Raw genomic sequence first — 17,245 nt, forward strand, 5'->3', positions numbered from 1 at the left:
TCACTTCATTGGCCATTGGTCAGCTGAGCAGTGTGACAGAGGTGATTTAGAAGAGGTTGAATCACTGTGGAACTCTTATCTCTCCTGGGCTCTTTGTTTCATTACACCGGCTAGGGAGAGGGATACAACACCCTCTGAGCTAACTGGAGACTGCTAACCTTGTAAAGTGAGCGGTCTGATTTCACACACACACACACTCACACTCACACACTCACACTCACACAGGCACTGGTGTTTTCCCTCACGTACAGTCTGCTTGACTTGTCGTACTTGGATGGCCCAGTGCCTTCAGAAAGTGTTCACACCCCTGGACTTTTTACATATTTTGTTGTTACAGCCTGAATTTTGTCAACACACAACACCGCATAATGAAAACATGCTTTTATAAATTCTTGCATATTTATTGGAAATAAAATACAGAAATATCTGATTTTACATAAGTATTCATGCCCCGAGTCAGTATATGTTAGAATCAACTTTGGCAGCGATTACAGCTGTGAGTATTTCTGGGTAAGTCTCCAAAAGCTTTGCACACTTTGATTTTACAACATCTGCACATTATTCTTCAAGCTCTGTCAAGTTGGTTGTTGATCATTTCTAGACAGCCATTTTCAAGTCTTGCCAAAAATTTTCAAGTCGATATAAGTCAAAACTGTAACTAGGCCACTCGGGAACATTCAATGTCCTCTTGGCAAGCAACTGTATATTTGGCCTTGTTTTAGGTTATTGTCCTGCTGAAAGGTGAATTTGTCTCTCAGTGTCTGTACAGCAGGGATCATCAACTATACTGAACAAAAATATAAACGCAACATTTGACAATTTCAATGATTTTACTGAGTTACAGTTCATATAATAAAATCAGTCAATTGAAATAAAGGAATTAGGCCCAAATGTATGGATTCCACATGACTGGGAAGGGGCATAGCATAGAGGCATAGACCCAGCCACTGGGGAGCCAGACCCAGCCACTGGGGAGCCAGGCCCAGCCAATCAGAATGAGTTTTTCAACACAAAAGGGCTTTATTACAGACAGAGATACTCCTCAGTTGCATCAGTTGTCCAGGTGGCTGGTCTCAGACGATCCCGCAGGTGAAGAAGCCGGATGTGGAGGTCCTGGGTTGGCGCATGGTCTGATTCACACATGGTCTGCGGTTCTGAGCCCAGTTGGATGTACTGCCAAATTCTCTAAAACAATGTTGGAGGCAGGTTATGGTAGAGAAATGAACATTAAATTATCTGCCAAAAGTTCTGGTGGAGATTCCTGCAGTCAGCATGTCAATTGCACATCCCTCAACTTGAGACATCTGTGGCATTGTGTTGCGTGACAAAACGGCACATTTTAGTGGCCTTTTATTGTCCCCAGCAGAAGGTGCACCTGTGTAATGATCATACTGTTTAATCAGCTTCTTGATATGCCACACCTGTCAGGTGTAGGGATTATCTTGGCAAAGGAGAAATGCTCACAAACAGGGATGTAAACAAATTTGTGCACGAAATTTGAGAGAAATAAGCTTCTTGTGTGTATGGAAACATTATGGGACCAACACTTTACACGCTGCGTTTATATATTTTTTTGATTGATTCAGCCACGGGCAGATTTTTTTCTTGAGAGGATGGTCAGGGGGCCGGAACATAGTTACAAACCATTTGTAGGCTGCAAATTGAACTCAAGAAGCCCGAACAGTTATAATATTTGACTAAAACATAATAATTTCAAACCTTGCTTATAATTGTATACGTTTACATATACTGTATCTTTATTATGCGTGAGAACACTTTATAAAATCACGGAGCTGATTTGCTGCTGTTTTAATGTTTGTTGTCGCCCCCACCCAAAAATACATTTTTAGTTTATTTTTTATGCTCAGTAAACTTGGGGGGACAAATAAAATCACTGAGTAATAAGATGCATCCACTCACTCTGTGTGAAATAATAGTGGTTAATGTAAAATAAAAACATTATTTCCCCAATCTCTGTACCCCACACATACATCTGTCTATAAGGTCTCTGTCGAGTAGTGAATTTCAAGCATAGATTCAACCACAAAGACCAGGGAGGTTTTCCAATGCCTCGCAAAGAAGGCCACCTGTTGGTAGATGGGTAAAAAAAGCAGACATTGAATATCCATTTGAGCATGGTGAAGTTATTAATTAGGCTTTGAATGTTGTATCAATACACCCAGTCACCACACATATACAGGCATCCTTCCTAACTCAGTTGCCGGAGAGGAAGGAAACCACTCAGGGATTTCACCATGAGGCCAATCGTGATTTTAAAACCGAGTTTATAGCTATGATAGAAGAAAACAATGGAGGATGGATCAACAAGATTGTAATTACTCCACAATACTAATCTAAATGACAGACGGAAAGAAGGAAGCCTGTACAGAATAAAAATATTCCAAAACATGCATCCTGTTTGCAATAAGGCACTAAAGTAAAACTGCAACTAATGTGGCAAAGAAATGTACTTATTGTCCAGAATACAAAGCGTTATGTTTGTGGCAATCCAACACATCACTGAGTACCCACTCTTAAAATGTTCAAACATGGTGGTGGATGCCTCATAATAGGGGCATGCTTGTAATCAGCAAGGACTAGGGAGTTATTTTAGGATAAAAAGAAACAGAGTAGAGCTAAGCACAGGCAAAATCCTAGAGGAAAACCTGGTTCAGTCTGCTTTCCAACAGACACTGGGAGACAAATTCACCTTTCAGCTGGACAATAACCTAAAACACAAGGCCAAATATACACTGGAGTTGCTTACAAGATGACATTGAATGCTCCCGAGTGGCCTAGTTACAGTTTTGACTTAAAAATCTATAGCAAGACTTGAAAATGGCTGTCTAGCAATGATCAACAACCAACTTGACAGCTTGAAGAGTTTAAAACAGAATAATGTGCAAATATTCTACAATCCAGGTGTGCAAAGATCTTAGACTCATGGGTGTAATCGCTGCCAAAGGTGATTCTAACATGTATTATTTACTCAGGGGTGTACAAAATTACATTTGCACAAAATATTCCAAAAATCTGTTTTTACTTTTTCATTATGTGCTATTGTCTGTAGATGGGTGTGACAAATTCAGTCTGCAACAACAAAATGTTGAATAAGACAAGGGGTTTGAATACTTTCTGCAGGCACTGTACATGTCTCCCCTTTTCATATGTGTCTGGTGTTAGCTAGTTACTGGATGGAACAAAAGAGGGTTAAAGAGTTTTTTTACACGCTCAACAGCTTCGTGTGTCTATCAAGAATGGTCCACCACCTAAAGGACATCCAGCCAATTTGACACACTGTGGGAGGCATTGAAGTCAACATGGGCCAACGTCCCTGTGGAACACTTTCAACACATTGTAGAGTCCATGCCCCAATGCAACTCAATATTAGGAAGGTGTTCCTAATGTTTTGTACACTCAGTGTATAGTGCACTTATTTTGAACAGAGCCCTATGGGCTCAAAGTAGTGTCCTAGGGAATAGGGTGCCGTTTGGGACAAATACATGCGTTGTTATATGTATTAGAATCATTGAAAGTTGAAGATGTTAGAAACTGATTCTAGTCCATTCCACTGCAGAACAGCTTTGCGGACCAAGACTCCCTAAATTGTATCAGCATATCGATTGCGCAACCAGGGCTGGCAAAACCTTGGATCATTGCTATTCTAACTTCCACGACGCATGGATTGATGGCAGCATTCGCGTGAAAATGAAAGCGCGAATCACTGCTTTTAATCAGGGCAAGGTGACCGGAAACATGACCGAATACAAACAGTGCAGCTATTCCCTCCGCAAGGCAATCAAACAAGCTAAGCGTCAGTATAGAGACAAAGTAGAATCTCAATTCAACGGCTCAGACACAAGAGGTATGTGGCAGGGTCTACAGTCAATCACGGATTACAAAATGAAAACCAGCCCAGTCACGGACCAGGATGTCTTGCTCCCAGGCAGACTAAATAACTTTTTTGCCCGCTTTGAGGACAATACAGTGCCACTGACATGGCCTGCAACGAAAACATGCGGACTCTCCTTCACTGCAGCCGAGGTGAGTAAAACATTTAAACGTGTTAACCCTCGCAAGGCTGCAGGCCCAGACGGCATCCCCAGCCGCGCCCTCAGAGCATGCGCAGACCAGCTGGTTGGTGTGTTTACGGACATATTCAATCAATCCCTATACCAGTCTGCTGTTCCCACATGCTTCAAGAGGGCCACCATTGTTCCTGTTCCCAAGAAAGCTAAGGTAACTGAGCTAAACGACTACCGCCCCGTAGCACTCACTACCGACATCATGAAGTGCTTTGAGAGACTAGTCAAGGACCATATCACCTCAACCTCACCTGACACCCTAGACCCACTCCAATTTGCTTACCGCCCAAATAGGTCCACAGACGATGCAATCTCAACCACACTGCACACTGCCCTAACCCAACTGGACAAGAGGAATACCTATGTGAGAATGCTGTTCATCGACTACAGCTCGGCATTTAACACCATAGTACCCTCCAAGCTCGTCATCAAGCTCGAGACCCTGGGTCTCGACCCCGCCCTGTGCAACTGGGTACTGGACTTCCTGACGGGTCGCCCCCAGGTGGTGAGGGTAGGCAACATCATCTCCACCCCGCTGATCCTCAACACTGGGGCCCCACAAGGGTGCGTTCTGAGCCCTCTCCTGTACTCCCTGTTCACCCACGACTGCGTGGCCACACACGCCTCCAACTCAATCATCAAGTTTGCGGACGACACAACAGTGGTAGGCTTGATTACCAACAACGACGAGACGGCCTACAGGGAGGAGGTGAGGGCCCTCGGAGTGTGGTGTCAGGAAAATAACCTTACACTCAACGTCAACAAAACTAAGGAGATGATTGTGGACTTCAGGAAACAGCAGAGGGAACACCCCCCTATCCACATCGATGGAACAGTAGTGGAGAGGGTAGTATGTTTTAAGTTCCTCAGCATACACATCACAGACAAACTGAATAGGTCCACCCACACAGACAGCATCGTGAAGAAGGCGCAGCAGCGCCTATTCAACCTCAGGAGGCTGAAGAAATTCGGCTTGTCACCAAAAGCACTCACAAACTTCTACAGATGCACAATCAAGAGCATCCTGGCGGGCTGTATCACCGCCTGGTACGGCAACTGCTCCGCCCACAACCGTAAGGCCCTCCAGAGGGTAGTGAAGTCTGCACAACGCATCACCGGGGGCAAACTACCTGCCCTCCAGGACACCTACACCACCCAATGTTACAGGAAGGCCATAAAGATCATCAAGGACAACAACCACCCGAGCCACTGCCTGTTCACCCCGCTATCATCCAGAAGGCGAGGTCAGTACAGGTGCATCAAAGCTGGGACCGAGAGACTGAAAAACAGCTTCTATCTGAAGGCCATCAGGCTGTTAAACAGCCACCACTAACATTGAGTGGCTGCTGCAAACACACTGACTCAACTCCAGCCACTTTAATAATGGGAATTGATGGGAAATGATGTAAAATATATCACTAGACACTTTAAACAATGCTACCTAATATAATGTTTACATACCCTACATTATTCATCTCATATGTATACGTATATACTGTACTCTATATCATCTACCGCATCTTTATGTAATACATGTATCACAAGCCACTTTAACTATGCCACTTTGTTTACATACTCATCTCATATGTATGTACTGTACTCGATACCATCTACTGTATCTTGCTTATGCTGCTCTGTACCATCACTCATTCATATATCTTTATGTACATATTCTTTATCCCCTTTCACTTGTGTATAAGACAGTAGTTTACTTGTTGGTTATTACTGCATTGTCGGAACTAGAAGCACAAGCACTTCGCTGCACTCGCATTAACATCTGCTAACCATGTGTATGTGACAAATAAAATTTGATTTGATTTGAACTGTTGGCTGATGTCCACGTGGAGGTTTTGAGTGAGTCTTAACTGAAGCGCTGATGTGGGCTTTTTAGTTTTTCCTGAAGTTCAGTGTAGTGGCACAATGAGCTGTCAATCACGTAGAACAATGCATGTCTGAACCATTGACATTCACAGTACATTACACAACACATTTGCAAAAAAATATCTTACGGTAGTGCCATTGTGCCAGTACAGTAACTTAACACTTGAACCAGTCTGATTGTGCTTGTCCACCCTGACTCCCACATCCACCCTGACTCTCACGTCCACCCTGACTCCACCCTGGCTCCCACGTCCACCCTGACTCCACACTGGCTCCACCCTGACTCCCACGTCCACCCTGGCTCCCACGTCCACCCTGGCTCCCACGTCCACCCTGGCTCCCACGTCCACCCTGGCTCCACCCTGACTCCACCCTGACTCCCACGTCCACCCTGACTCCACCCTGGCCCCCACGTCCACCCTGGCTCCACCCTGACTCCACCCTGGCTCCCACGTCCACCCTGACTCCCACGTCCACCCTGACTCCACCCTGACTCCCACGTCCACCATGGCTCCCACGTCCACCCTGGCTCCCACGTCCACCCTGGCTCCCACGTCCACCCTGGCTCCCACGTCCACCCTGGCTCCACCTCCACCCCGGCTCCCACGTCCACCCCGACTCCCACGTCCACCCTGACTCCACCCTGACTCCACCCTGGCTCCCACGTCCACCCTGGCTCCACCGTCCACCCTGACTCCCACGTCCACCCTGGCTCCCACGTCCACCCTGGCTCCCACGTCCACCCTGGCTCCAACATCCACCCTGGCTCCCACGTCCACCCTGGCTCTACCCTGACTCCCCCTAACTCCACCCTGGCTCCCACGTCCACCCTGGCTCCACCGTCCACCCACTCCCATGTCCACCCTGACTCCCACGTCCACCCTGACTCCCACGTCCACCCTGACTCTCACGTCCACCCTGACTCCACCCTGACTCCACCCTGGCTCCCACGTCCACCCTGGCTCCCACGTCCACCCTGGCTCCCACGTCCACCCTGGCTCCCACGTCCACCCTGGCTCCACCCTGACTCCACGTCCACCCTGACTCCACCCTGGCTCCCACGTCCACCCTGGCTCCCACGTCCACCCTGGCTCTACCCTGACTCCACCCTGGCTCCCACGTCCACCCTGACTCCCACGTCCACCCTGACTCCACCCTGACTCCCACGTCCACCCTGGCTCCACCGTCCACCCTGGCTCCACCGTCCCACCCTGGCTCCCACGTCCACCCTGGCTCCCACTCCACCCTGGCTCCACCGTCCACCCTGGCTCCCACGTCCACCCTGGCTCCCACGTCCACCCTGGCTCCCACGTCCACCCCGACTCCCACGTCCACCCTGACTCCACCCTGACTCCCATGTCCACCCTGGCTCCACCTCCACCCCACGTCCACCCTGGCTCCCACTCCACCCTGACTCCCACGTCCACCCTGGCTCCACCCTGACTCCACCCTGGGTCCCACGTCCACCCTGACTCCCACGTCCACCCTGACTCCACCCCTCCCACGTCCACCCTGACTCCCACGTCCACCCTGTCCACCCTGGCTCCCACGTCCACCCTGGCTCCCACGTCCACCCTGACTCCACCGTCCACCATGGCTCCCACGTCCACCCTGGCTCCCACGTCCACCCTGGCTCCACCGGCTCCCACGTCCACCCCGGCTCCCACGTCCACCCCCTGGACTCCAACATCCACCCTGGCTCCCACGTCCACCCTGGCTCCCCTGACTTCCACTCCACCCTGGCTCCCACGTCCACCCTGGCTCCCACGTCCACCCTGGCTCCCACGTCCACCCTGGCTCCCACGTCCACCCTGGCTCCACCGTCCACCCCGACTTCCACCCTGGCTCCCACTCTCCCACGTCCACCCTGACTCCACCGTCCACCCTGACTCCCACGTCCACCCTGGCTCCCACGTCCACCCTGGCTCCAACATCCACCCTGGCTCCACCCTGGCTCACCCTGACTCCCCCTAACCACCCTGGCTCCCACGTCCACCCTGGCTCCACCGTCCACCCTGACTCCCACGTCCACCCTGGCTCCACCTCCACCCTGACTCCCACGTCCACCCTGACTCCCACGTCCACCCTGACTCCCACGTCCACCCTGACTCCACCCTGACTCCCACGTCCACCATGACTCCCACGTCCACCCTGGCTCCCACGTCCACCCTGGCTCCACCACCCTGGCTCCCACGTCCACCCTGGCTCCCACGTCCACCCTGGCTCCCACGTCCACCCTGGCTCCACCGTCCACCCTGGCTCCCACGTCCACCCTGGCTCCCACGTCCACCCCGACTCCCACCCACCCTGACTCCACCCTGACTCCCATGTCCACCCTGGCTCCACCGTCCACCCTGACTCCCACGTCCACCCTGGCTCCCACGTCCACCCTGACTCCACCCTGACTCCCATGTCCACCCTGGCTCCACCGTCCACCATGACTCCCACGTCCACCCTGGCTCCCACGTCCACCCTGACTCCACCCTGACTCCACCCTGACTCCACCCTGGCTCCACCCTGGCTCCACCGTCCACCCTGGCTCCCACATCCACCCTGGCTCCACCTGACTCCCACGTCCACCCTGACTCCCACGTCCAACCTGACTCCCACGTCCACCCTGACTCCACCCTGACTCCACCCTGACTCCCACGTCCACCCTGGACTCCACCCTGACTCCACCCTGACTCTCACGTCCACCCTGACTCCACCCTGACTCCACCGTCCACCCTGGCTCCACCGTCCACCCTGGCTCCACCGTCCACCCTGGCTCCCACGTCCACCCTGGCTCCCACGTCCACCCTGGCTCCAACGTCCACCCTGGCTCTACCCTGACTCCCACGTCCACCCTGACTCCCACGTCCACCCTGGCTCTACCCTGACTCCCACGTCCACCCTGGCTCCCACGTCCACCCTGACTCCACCCTGACTCCACCGTCCACCCTGGCTCCATCCTGACTCCACCGTCCACCCTGGCTCCCACGTCCACCCTGGCTCCCACGTCCACCCTGGCTCCCCGTCCACCCTGGCTCCACCGTCCACCCTGACTCCACCCTGGCTCCCACGTCCACCCTGACTCCCACGTCCACCCTGGCTCTACCCTGACTCCCACGTCCACCCTGGCTCCCACGTCCACCCTGACTCCACCCTGACTCCACCCTGACTCCACCCTGGCTCCACCCTGGCTCCACCGTCCACCCTGACTCCACCCTGGCTCCACCCTGACTCCACCGTCCACCCTGGCTCCCACATCCACCCTGACTCCACATCCAGCTGTTCTCTTTCTTTCTCTCTTGCCTCTCTCTCTTCCTTCCTCTATTTTTCTTTGCTAACTGACTGAAAGGTATTGTAAATATTTAGGGTGTGTATTATATTAATCAGGGATGCCCATTAGCTGTTGCCAAGGCAGCTACTCTTCCCGAGGTCCGAACACATTAAGGCACTTACGTCACTTCCAACTTTGTGGCAACAGTTTGTGGTGGGAATGTGTGTTCGTGCGTGTCCTCCGCCTGGCCCACAGATGTTCCTTCCTTCTTGACATCCCAAAACCATGTATTAGGCTATTTATTCAGTGAAACATTGGAGAGGAATTGCTCAGCGGCGAGTGGTTAGCCATGTTAATTAATCAGGTACAGTACTGGAGCTCATGTCACAAGGCTTTGGGTTTTTACACACCGGGGCTGACAGAAAGCGAGAGAGACACACACACACACCATGTAGGACTCAAACGGTTCCATGTGTGTGTGGAGTGGTTGTGGTCAGTCCAAGGGAGCTAGCTCTGAGGAGTTTCTCTTTACATCTTTACACTGGTAATGAACACGCAGCGTAAAATAATTCCTCCTTCATGTCCTGCTGCTGATTTCCCCCCCCAGGTTCACTGTAAAAAGTCCTACAGTACAAGTTGTGGGGGAGCCGAACTCATGTCTGTCTCATTACTTCCTGGATCACAAGCAACAATCTTGTTACCCTGTCAGTGTCCCAGGGTTGACTTCTCACTCAGTTAAGCTTAAAGGGAAATTCTGACACCAGGATGTGAAAACAGCAGGTTTCTATAATCTGTGGTTAAAAATATAATAAGAATGGTGCTAAAAAAACTGCTTTTCTGTGACCGGTAGGATTAAAAGTAAAAAACAATGATTTCTTAGCCCAAACAAGTTTTTTGTTTGTTTGAACTTTTGCTGTTTTCTACAAAATGTAAATGTGCCGTTTTCACATATGTTGACGCTGGTATTGTGCCGGGGATGATGACAGTGAGGTTGTAAAGTGGTGGAATTGCCCTTAACAGCGAAGTTCCATTCAAAATACAATTGAACATGTTTTGTGTCGTTCCTCACGTCCCAGAGTTATTAACATGTGCATTGACACTGTCCTTGTGTCTTACAGGTGTGGAGGAGATATCTCTGTCTGAGCTGAAGGACAAATGGGAGCAGTCTCTGGGGCCACAGTATGATGTTCTGGTGAGATTCTAACTGACAGCAGGAAATTAACATATGGATAGAATACCAACACACCATAGACAAGCTCAGAGAAATCAGTCATGTCAATCAGTAACAGTTTGATTTGATATCAAGCAAGGTTTGATAATCCCATATGGAAGAAATTATATAATTAAGCAATAAGCTACGAGGGGTTGTGGTATATGGCCAAATATACCACAGCTAACATGCTGACCAGACCGCTCGCACACCCGCTGTCACACGCATGTTGATTTTGTCCACCCACACCAGACGCGATCAAGACCCATGTTGCTATATCAAAATGAACTCTGAACCAACTTTATTCATTTCCGTCAATTTAGCTATCTAGCTTGCTGTTGCTAACTAATTTGTCCTGGGATATAAACATTGGGTTGTTATTTTACCTGAAATGCACAAGGTCCTCTACTCCGACAATTAATCCACAGATAAAAAGGTAAACCGAGCCTGTTTCTAGTAATCTTTCTTCCTTCAGGCTTCTTGGGATTTTATATGATGGTTGCAACCAACTTTAAGGTGCATCACCACCACCAACTGGACTGGAGTGTAAACCTTAGTTCATCTTTCAATCACCCATATGCTCCTAAAATACAATGAGGAAATGGGAGAGGCAGGACTTGCAGCGTGTCAAGGGTCACAAATAAAACTACTATTTTAGCGCCTGGCTACGCAGGTGCTTGTTGACGTGCGCGATCAGTGTGGGTGCAATGATTGAATAACATGTATGCGTACATTTATTTTGCCATGCTTATGTACGCGTCAGCATGTAAGGGCTGTTCTTGACGTGGATACAGCCCGTTGCCGTGGTATATTGGCCATATACCACAAACCCCCGAGGTGCTATTATTGCTATTATAAACTGGTTACCAATGTAATTAGAACAGTAAAAATAAATGCTTTGTCAGCCAATCAGCATTCAGGGCTCAAACCACCCAGTTTATAATGACAATTGTTTGTGTGTTTTCCCTCCCAGGTGGTTGAACTGGAACCTGTTATTGAAGATGATGTTGAACTACAGAATTACTCCAAGGTGACCACCAGTTACCATCAAATATTGGAGCTTAATACTTATGCCACACAGTTCCCTTTGACAAAACCTCCCCAGTTATCACAGGGATGTTAAAGAATGGCGCCGGAGGGGGATGGCTGCCATTTACGGGCTCCCAACCAACTGTGCTATTTTGTGTGTTTTCTCACATTGTTTGCAACTTATTTTGTACATAATGTTGCTGCTACCGTCTGTTATGACCGAGAAGAGCTTCTGGACATCAGAACGGCGATTACTCACCTCGAACTGGATGAAGATTTTTCCCTTTAATGAGTCTAAAGCAAAGGACATACTGTTTCTCCGAGACCAGGCCCAAATCCCCATCATTCGCATGAGCAACAGACTGAGGTACAGGGGGTGTAGATCGATGTGCCTTGTGAAAATTCATTGGTGAGTGGGTAAGAATAAACTGGATGAGGTCCGTTTGAGACTATCCTACCAGCGGGACATTAAAACTGGGATATCGGATGTTTCGCCAAGTCGTGGCTGATTGACGATATGGATAATATGGTTTTCCATGCACTGGCAGGACAACTGCTACATCCGGTAAGACGAGGGGTGGTGGTGTGTGTCTATTTGTCAATAACAGCTGGTGTGCGATGTCTAATATTAAGCCTCGAGGTATTGCTTGCCTGAGGTAGAGTACCTCTACCACTATTCATTAAATACGAATACCTAACTTGTTTTTGCGTCGATTCCAAGAAGCGGTTAGCTTTTAACAGCTAGGACGGCTATTTTTTTTGTCCCAGCATCCTGCTTAACAGACAGGTTGAAGCCTGCTTGACAGAGACGCTACACTGCCATCAAGCTAACGAAGTTGCTACCAGATGAGTTTAGCAATGGAGCCCTCTTTGTCTGGAGAAATAAATCAACGGTCCCTGCGCTGTAGGAGCTGTATCTACTACGCTTTGTTTCGGGACAAACTGGATCACTCAGAGTTCCGATGTGGCAATTGTTTTCTTGCCGAGGATTATAGGCTTGAGGTGGCTTCCTGGATCACGCAGATCACCAGCTTACGTAAGAAACTGGGGAAAACGCAGAGTGGAACATTGACATTTTCTGCGCTGGTGGCTGGACTGCGTTCGCGCATGTTGGATGTAAAAACAAATATTTTGGCCGTCCTGGATCTTCCTGCACCTTCGTCGCTGGGGGAGCCTGTCTCTTGTCGGCCGCAGTGCCTACTACTATGATTTTGAAGTCGATATCGTCAACCTTCCGTCCCTGCTCTGGATCTCCATCTGACGCAGGACTGCGCCAGGAGAAATGGGCTCAAGTTATCCTTCTTCTCGCCCGTCCATAAAGGGTTCTCTGAATTCTGTGAAGAAAGTGTGTGGGGGTATTTCCTTGTCATTCTTGCCAGCTGTGATTTTGGGCAGCTCCATGGTAAGGAATGTGACTGTTTTTGCACCAGGAACAATGTCCTATCCCGGAGCTTGAGTAAAGGACGTGGGTTTTAATGACATGAAGGGTAGCTCTGAACAGTTTAAACTGGATTTTAAAGAGCCGATTGACTCTCTGCTAGACCCATCTGGCCCTGTTCCCTCTCTGAATCATGGCATTAAATGCTTAAGCAGGATTATTTCTCTTCACAACTGGCTATGTGATTACTGCACCTCAATGGATATAACTTTTGTTGACAATTTCAATACCTTTTGGAAACACAACACGTTTTATAAGGAGGATGGGATCCACCCAAATCATTTGGGTTCCTGGATCCTTTCACAGCATTGTAAGGCTGCATTGAGACAATGATTTATCAATGACCCAAGCTCAGCTGGTCCCTACCATTGTGACGTGGAGTTGTCATAATGCTTCAGCAAATGTACATTACACCAGAGGCGTTGGTAGACACAATCTTCCCAGTAACGCAATGAAAACAAGTAAGCATCCCTGAAGAAAAGTGCTCACAATAGCCCACTTTAACATAAGAGGCTTAAGAAACAAGGTTCACGAAATCAATAATTTGCTAGACTTCAGTGTGGCTTTTGACATTATCGAGCATAGTCTGCTGCTGGAAAAACGTATGTGTAGGCTTTACACCCTCTGCAATATTGTGGATAAAGTGTTACCTGTCTAACAGAACACAGAGCATGCTATTTAATGGAACATAATCCAGGTAGAATCAGTTATTCCCCAGGGCAACTGTCTAGGCCCCTTCCTTTTTTCAATCTTTACTAATGACATGCAACTGGCTTTGAGCATTATTTCAAATCAAACTTTATTTGTCACATGCGCTGAATACAGGATGTGTAGACTTTACCGTGAAAAGCTTACTTGCAATCCCTTAACCAACAGTGCAGTTCAATAAAGAATTAAGTATTTACCAAATAAACTAAAGTAAAAATAAAAAGTAACACAATAAAATAACAGTAATGAGGCTGTATAGAGGGGATACTGGTACCAAGTCAATGTGCAGTGGTACAGGTTAGTCAAGGTAATTTTACAGTTAGGTAGGGGTGAAGAGACTATGCATAGATAATAAACAGATTGATTTGGGACATCATTCACTAAACCCTAAACTTCACAGAGTTACACATGGAGTAAAACAAACATACAGTCAATAATACAGTAGAAAAATATGTTTATATATAATGTAAGCAAATGAGATGAGATAAGGGAGGTAAAGGCAAAAAAAAGGCCATGGTGGCAAAGTAAATACAATATAGTAAGTAAAACACTGGAATGGTAGATTTGCAGTGGAAGAATGTGCAAAGTAGAGATATAAATAATGGGGTGCAAGGGAGCAAAATAAATAAATAAATAAATACAGTAGGGGGAGAGGTAGTTGTTTGGGCTAAATTATAGATGGGCTATGTACAGGTGCAGTAATCTGTGAGCTGCTCTGACAGCTGTTGCTTAAAGCTAGTGAGGGAGATTGAATTGAGCAAGTTGAGGTGACTAAACTGCTTGGAGTAACTCTGGATTGGGAACTATCATGGTCAAAACATATTGATACAACAGTAGCTAAGATGGGGAGAAGTCTGTCCATAATAAAGCGCTGCTACCTTCTTAACAACATTATCAACAAGGCAGGTCCTACAGGCCCTAGTTTTGTCGCACCTGGACCACTGTTCAGTCATGTGGTCAGGTGCCACAAAAAGGGACGTAGGAAAATTGCAATTGGCTCAGAACAGAGCAGCACGGCTGGCCCTTGGATGTACACAGAGAGCTAATATTAATAATATGCATGTTAATCTCTCCTGGCTCAAAGTGGAGAAGAGATTGACTTCATCACTACTTGTATTTATGAGAGGTATTGACATGTTGGACGCACAGAGCTGTCTGTCTAAACTACTGGCACACAGCTCGGACACCTGTGCATACCCCACAAGACGTCTCTTCACAGTCCCTAAGTCCACAACAGACTATGGGATGCCCACAGTACTACAGAGCCATGACCACAAGTAACTGATGCAAGTAGTAAAATTAGATTTAAAAAACATAACAAACACCTTATGGAACAGCGGGGACTGTGAAGCTACACAAACATAGGCACAGACACATGCGCACACACACACACGATAACATATGCACTGTACACACATGTACACATGGGTTTTGTATTGTAGATATGTGGTAGTGGTGGAGTAGGGGCCTGAGGGCACACAGGGTGTTGTGAATTTATTGTAATGTTTTTAAAATAGTTTTTACACTGCTGCTACTCACTTTTTATTATCTATGCATAGTGACTTTACCCCCACCTACATGTACAAATTACCTCGACTTTTACCCCCGCACACTGACTCAGTACATAGCCTCGGTATTGTTATTTTATTGTGTTACAATTTTTATAAAATTGTACTTTCATTTATTTAGTAAATATTTTCTTAACTCTATTTCTTGAACTGCATTGTTGGTTAATGGCTCGTAAGTAAGCATTTCACAATAAGGTCTACTACACCTGTTGTATTCGGCGCATTTGATTAGATGATAAAGTATTCTATTATTTTTTTAATCCTAGCTGCTACCCATCCACACCATGCGTCTGGGGGTGGAGTTGGACTCGTTTGACGGCCACCACTACATCTCCTCTGTGGCCCCAGAAGGCCCTGTGGCCAAACACGGCCTCCTGAGACCAGATGACGAACTACTAGAGGTACTGGACAGGCATCGAAACAACAACACACCGCATCGAACAACAACACACCGCACAACACACACACACACACACACAAGATTTTCCTTGTCTAAAGGCATACAAAGTAACCAAACCATGACATTTAAAAATTAGATGGGATGTAGCATAAAGATCAGGAAGTGATAGAAAACCCGTGATCTGTCAGTCATAATGCACTGGTTATACACACAGTCTTTACCTGGCAGAACCTCAAGATTATGGTAGCACACATCTAATGTGTCATAACTTCAAATCATTTCCTAGTATATTTTGTTCCCTATCACCTTGAGCCTGTCCAATGACCTTGGTGGTCAGGCGATGTCCCTGGCTCCAGTTCAGATGTAGCTGTGACTGGAGGGGGTTAGTTAGACCGGTGTCTAATGTACACTACAGGGGAACTCTGAGCTGTTTCTGTTGTTCATTGGGCTTTTTTCCATTATAGGTGTGTGTGTTTGTCTATTTGAGTGTGTGGTTGGGGGAGTGTGTGTGTTTGTCTAATGTAAATGTAAATGTCTATATGAGTGTGGTTGGGGGAGTGTGTGTGTGTTTGTCTATATGAGTGTGTGGTTGGGGGAGTGTGTGTGTTTGTCTATATGAGTGTGTGGTTGGGGGAGTGTGTGTGTGTTTGTCTATATGAGTGTGGTTGGGGGAGTGTGTGTGTTTGTCTATTTGAGTGTGTGGTTGGGGGAGTGTGTGTGTGTTTGTCTATATGAGTGTGGTTGGGGGAGTGTGTGTGTTTGTCTATTTGAGTGTGTGGTTGGGGGAGTGTGTGTGTGTTTGTCTATATGAGTGTGGTTGGGGGAGTGTGTGTGTTTGTCTATATGAGTGTGTGGTTGGGGGAGTGTGTGTTTGTCTATATGAGTGTGTGTGTGTGTGTTTGTCTTTATGAGTATGTGGTTGGGGGAGTTTGTATGTGTGGGTACATACCCCAGTGAAGAGGGGTTAGCAGGCTAACCGAGGCCATCTGTACGTCAGACCCCTGCCTCCCTCGCCCCCTCTGTGCCACCCCCTGCGCACCGCTCCCCTCTTCCTGCCCGCTCCCCTCCCTGGCACGGCTTGGTGGAGATTCACCACTGTGCCCTCAGCCTGTTGCTGTTGGCAGTCGTGGCAGAAGCAACCACCATGGTACTGTGGCACAGGACAGGAATACTCTGTGAGAGGAGGAGAGGAGAGCGAGGAGGGGAGGGAGGCTAGTTTGTAGAGCTCCAAATGTATCGCTAGATTCATGTTTTAAATGTCCGAAGGTATAGCTGAATTTTATGTCAGGCTTCGTCACATCCCCAACTCTGCATACAAGTACACACACATTTGTCTGAGATGCAGTCTCCCGGTAAGATGGCAGGCCCCTAAACCTTAGTAGAGGTGGCCAGGTCTCAACTACATCTCTGGGCAGATGGCACGGAGCAGCCAGCGTCAACCGGGCTCTCCAGATGCTCCTGCACATCCCGCTCCATTAAACAGCAATCAAGAGGCCCAGCGGCTCCCTGAGTCCCCTCACTGAGAATAGGGCTATACCACTGGGTTGGCCCCTCTGATCTCACACACACACACACACACACACACACATGCATGATCACAAGCACACACAGGCGCGTGTACAGCCGCACACACGGGCGCAAGTACCAACACACACCCTCCTGCG

At 48.2% G+C, this 17,245-nt stretch overlaps 1 protein-coding gene across 1 annotated transcript in view; it reads left to right on the plus strand.

The window, feature by feature from the left end:
* LOC135525045 (inaD-like protein) overlaps positions 1 to 17,245 on the plus strand; it is a 135,187-nt gene that overhangs the window by 26,316 nt on the left and 91,626 nt on the right. The window contains exons 12-14 of the mRNA XM_064952811.1: positions 10,347 to 10,420; positions 11,412 to 11,468; positions 15,448 to 15,582. Coding sequence (XP_064808883.1) covers positions 10,347 to 10,420; positions 11,412 to 11,468; positions 15,448 to 15,582 — 266 coding nt within the window. The remainder of the gene's footprint in view (positions 1 to 10,346; positions 10,421 to 11,411; positions 11,469 to 15,447; positions 15,583 to 17,245) is intronic.

The sequence above is a fragment of the Oncorhynchus masou genome, chromosome 31, assembly GCF_036934945.1.
Source record: "Oncorhynchus masou masou isolate Uvic2021 chromosome 31, UVic_Omas_1.1, whole genome shotgun sequence".
NCBI lineage: Eukaryota > Metazoa > Chordata > Actinopteri > Salmoniformes > Salmonidae > Oncorhynchus > Oncorhynchus masou.